The sequence below is a fragment of the Eptatretus burgeri genome, unplaced genomic scaffold (assembly GCF_056783735.1).
Source record: "Eptatretus burgeri isolate ZD-2024b unplaced genomic scaffold, Ebu_testis_v1 Ebu_testis_scaffold_33, whole genome shotgun sequence".
NCBI classification, from domain to species: Eukaryota; Metazoa; Chordata; class Myxini; order Myxiniformes; family Myxinidae; genus Eptatretus; species Eptatretus burgeri.
The window spans coordinates 82501-87500 of record NW_028221983.1 but is presented as its reverse complement, the minus strand read 5'-3'; the positions used below and the strand labels follow the sequence as shown (position 1 = coordinate 87500).

Below are 5000 nucleotides of genomic sequence, written 5' to 3'. Positions count from 1 at the left end.
TATAACATAAGCTCCAATGTATTTTATAAAACATAAGGCAGCTATTTTTTAATAATGTCAATATCTATCAAATCGCTGCCTCTTGCTTAATTTTGTGGATATGAACAGTGGGATGATTAAATGTAACCTTAAATAGGGAAAATATGCAGAATGATAAAACACGAGCTATTATTTTTCAGAGTAACTCCTTGCAAAAATGTAGCTGTCTTTTGCATAAAATAATAAACTTGAGATACAATTTTGATTGGCTCGTGGACCCCCCGAGACAATTATTGATTTCAACGAAATTTTCTATGAGTGGTCTAATTAGGAAGTGGAACAAACTGAGGGGAGGAAGAAGTTTAATGCAAAAAATTTCAAAAATAATGGGGCTCCAGAAGCACGCCAGCACACGCGCACACAAACACACACACACACACACACACACACACACACACACACACACACACACACACACACACACACACACACACACACACACACACACACACACACACACACACACACACACACACAGCATTGTGCGCAGAAGTTAAGCCTTGACTGACTGCTCAGTTGTTGATTCTGTGTTTTGTTTTTCCTTCTTATAATCATTGGTGAGATGGAGATGGAAATTGCAGTGGTTGTCCATCACTTTGACGGGCGAGGTTGGGGCCCGTCAATCTTTTCCTTTGGTTCTTTGGTTGTGGATGATTCATCTTCCTTTGGTCTGTCTGTGCAAGGCCATAACCTTTTCCACCATTTGAGCTTTTGTCATGAAATTTTTGAATCCACATTTATTATTTGAATATGGAGAAGAGTCATTGTAAATTTCGTCACAATCACAGGAAGTACAAATCGGCCCTTTCAGCCCATCTGCTCGCATTAACACAAGATGGCTGGATTTTGCAATTGCTTCCGGATTTCTTTCTTGATTTATCACTGGCAAATACCACTTGTCACGTCGTAAACGTCAAGACGAAGAGGGGTGAGAAACAGAGTGAGAGACCGAGACAGATACCGAGACAGAGACAGAGACAGAGACAGAGACAGAGACAGAGACAGAGACAGAGACAGTCAGTGAGAGTGAGAGAAATTTTTGTGGGAGTGTGCTCCACTATACTCAGAGGCAGGGCAGTTTGGAAAGAGGAAATGTTATGTTTTCTGAATAGCACACACACTCACACTTGGACATGAACACACACACACACACACACACACACACAATCACACTCCATGCAACACACACACACACACACACAATCACACTCCATGCAACACACACACACACACACACAACACTCACACACACATACTCTCGCACACACTCACATTCACACACACACACACAATCACACACACAACAACACTCATGCACACAATCACAGTCACAAACAACACACACACACACAACACACACATTCACACTCACTCACACACAACACACACACACACACACACTCACATTCACACACAACACACACACACTCACATTCACACACAACACACACACAATCACACACTCACATTCACTCACACACAATCACACTCACAACATACACACACAATTGTGCGCAGAAGTTAAGCCTTGACTGACTGCTCAGTTTTTGATTCTGTGTTTGGGGTTCACGGACAAGAACGTCCCCCATTGCGCACAAACACACACACACACACACACACACACACACACACACACACACACACAACACTCACACACACGTACTCTCGCACACACTCACATGCACACACACACACACACAATCACACTCACACACAACACACACACACAATCACAGTCACTCACAACACACACACACATTCACACACAAACACACACACACACACTCACATTCACTCACACACAATCAGACTCACAACATACACACACACAATTGTGCGCAGAAGTTAAGCCTTGACTGACTGCTCAGTTTTTGATTCTGTGTTTGGGGTTCACGGACAAGAACGTCCCCCATTGCGCACAAACACACACACACACACTCACATTCACATACAAACACACACAACCACACACACAACACACACTCACATTCACTCATACACAATCACACTCACAACATACACACACACAATTGTGCGCAGAAGTTAAGCCTTGACTGACTGCTCAGTTTTTGATTCTGTGTTTGGGGTTCACGGACAAGAACGTCCCCCATTGCGCACAAACACACACACACACACACACACACACACACACACCACACACTCACATTCACTCACACACAATCACACTCACAACATAAACACACACAATTGTGCGCAGAAGTTAAGCCTTGACTGACTGCTCAGTTTTTGATTCTGTGTTTGGGGTTCACGGACAAGAACGTCCCCCATTGCGCACAAACACACACTCACACACACACACACACACACACACACACACACACACACACACACACACACACACACACACACACACACACACACACACACACACACAAACACACTCACATTCACATACAAACACACACAATCACACAAACACAACACACACTCACATTCCCTCATACACAATCACACTCACAACATACACACACACAATTGTGCGCAGAAGTTAAGCCTTGACTGACGGCTCAGTTGTTGATTCTGTGTTTTGTTTTTCCTTCTTTTCCTCGTTGGTGAGATGGAGATGGAAATTGCAGTGGTTGTCCATCACTTTGACGGGCGAGGTTGGGGCCCGTCAATCTTTTCCTTTGGTTCTTTGGTTGTGGATGATTCATCTGCCTTTGGTCTGTCTGTGCAGGCCATAACCTTTTTCACCATTTGAGCTTTTGTCATGAAATTTTTGAATCAACATTTATTATTAGAATATGGAGAAGAGTCATTGTAAATTTCGTCACAATCACAGGAAGTACAAATAGGCCCTTTCAGCGCATCTGCCACGCATTAACACAAGATGGCTGGATTTTGCAATCGCTTCCGGGTTTCTTTATTTATTTATCACTGGCAAATACCACTTGTCACGTCGAAAACGTCAAGACTAAGAGGTGTGAGAAAAAGGGAGGGAGAGAGAGAGAGAGAGAGAGAGAGAGAGAGAGAGAGAGAGAGAGAGAGAGAGAGAGAGAGAGAGAGAGAGAGAGAGAGAGAGAGAGAGAGAGAGAGAGAGAGAGAGAGAGAGAGAGAGAGAGAGACAGAGACAGAGACAGAGAGAGAGAGAGAGAGAGAGACAGAGAGAGAGAGAGAGAGACAGAGAGAGAGAGAGATAGATTTTTGTGGGAGTGTGCTCCACGATATTCAGAAGCAGGGAAGTTTGGAAATAGGAAATATTATGCTTTCTGAACAGCACACGCTTGGGTGCTTCTGGAGCCCTCATAGTAAGCAATTAACTTCTACCTCGTCTTAAAATGTTCCATTGGTGAAAATAATAATCTTTGTGAAATTTAAATGAAATCAGAAGTTGTTTAGGGGGTACACCGGAAGCCCGAAGTTGAAGGACTATGTCCTCTACTATGTGCATACGGCAGCGATTCAAATAGGATCCATTCATGAAAGTAACATTTTTTATCCACCTTCAGTGTTTATTGTACATATTCGTGCTATGTTCTCATGAGTCCTTTTTGTTCAGATAATATGTTGAAAACAACATACGGCAGCTTTTTGGAGTTTAAATATGTGCACAATCAGAGCTGCCAAATTTTTTTTCAAGTTTTTGTGAATTTCAAATAAATACATGTGGTTTTACAGTTGGTGCTTTCCCATACATATCGGCAATTGATGATATTTGGTTTAGCACACTTGAAGCTGTATCACACTCTGCTAATGTATGAAGCTGTGAATCCCGAGGTTTCCATAATTGCAGTCAGAGTTTTTCAACGCCATCTCTGGTACCTCACTGCAGAGATGGTACTTCTCGCACTCTTCAGTAACAAAGTACCGCAAGAGGAGAAACGGGCACTACCTGATAGACTGTTGACTGTTAAACCTCCAGAGGTTATACACATTGCCATGTGACCGTTTTGGCACTGGGTTTGGGAAGCCCAAGTTCCCTCCAGGCATCAATCGGTCCACTACGCTTGCTGATTTAATCAGCCAAGATTCTTGGTTCACTCTTCAAATTCTCGAGATAGACCATGAGTTTCTTGCAGAGGATGTTGGAAGCTGGTCAAACTCTGCTGCATTCCAAGCTTCTGTTGTTAATGTTGATGCCATGAATGTGGTAAATGATTGTGCTGAGCATGGAGTAAAACTGAGTTCGGATTTTCTTGCAGCAGCCAAAACTGAAGAACATTATCAAAATGTGTTACAAGTTGTGGAGCAAGACAGAAAACCTGCACAAGCGGAAATCTACAAATGACAATTCGCCTGAGACTCGGAGTGTTGTGACATTTGGCACCTTTGATATGAACTGTGAACGACTGCAATACGAGGTACCAAGATTCAAACTGTGGATTTTCAATTCGTTTATTATATTGAAGTGCTTTAATTCATGTTACTGGTTCTCTCAAAATTTGAAAAATAAAGTCATTTTTTGACTTGCACTGCCTTTTGTTCGGTTTATATGACTAAAATATAGAAATGGTAACCAATTTATAACATAAGCTCCAATGTATTTTATAAAACATAAGGCAGCTATTTTTTAATAATGTCAATATCTATCAAATCGCTGCCTCTTGCTTAATTTTGTGGATATGAACAGTGGGATGATTAAATGTAACCTTAAATAGGGAAAATATGCAGAATGATAAAACACGAGCTATTATTTTTCAGAGTAACTCCTTGCAAAAATGTAGCTGTCTTTTGCATAAAATAATAAACTTGAGATACAATTTTGATTGGCTCGTGGACCCCCCGAGACAATTATTGATTTCAACGAAATTTTCTATGAGTGGTCTAATTAGGAAGTGGAACAAACTGAGGGGAGGAAGAAGTTTAATGCAAAAAATTTCAAAAATAATGGGGCTCCAGAAGCACGCCAGCACACGCGCACACAAACACACACACACACACACACACACACACACACACACACACACACACACACACACACACACACACACACACACACA

The 5000-nt window shown here is 41.9% G+C and overlaps 1 protein-coding gene across 7 annotated transcripts in view; it reads left to right on the top strand.

Annotated features, from left to right (window-relative positions):
* Positions 1-5000, top strand: part of LOC147007734 (uncharacterized) — a 108825-nt gene that overhangs the window by 52195 nt on the left and 51630 nt on the right. For all 7 annotated transcript variants that reach the window (XM_085866507.1, XM_085866505.1, XM_085866508.1 and 4 more), the window contains one exon: positions 4203-4361. In XM_085866507.1, coding sequence (XP_085722633.1) covers positions 4203-4361 — 159 coding nt within the window. The remainder of the gene's footprint in view (positions 1-4202; positions 4362-5000) is intronic.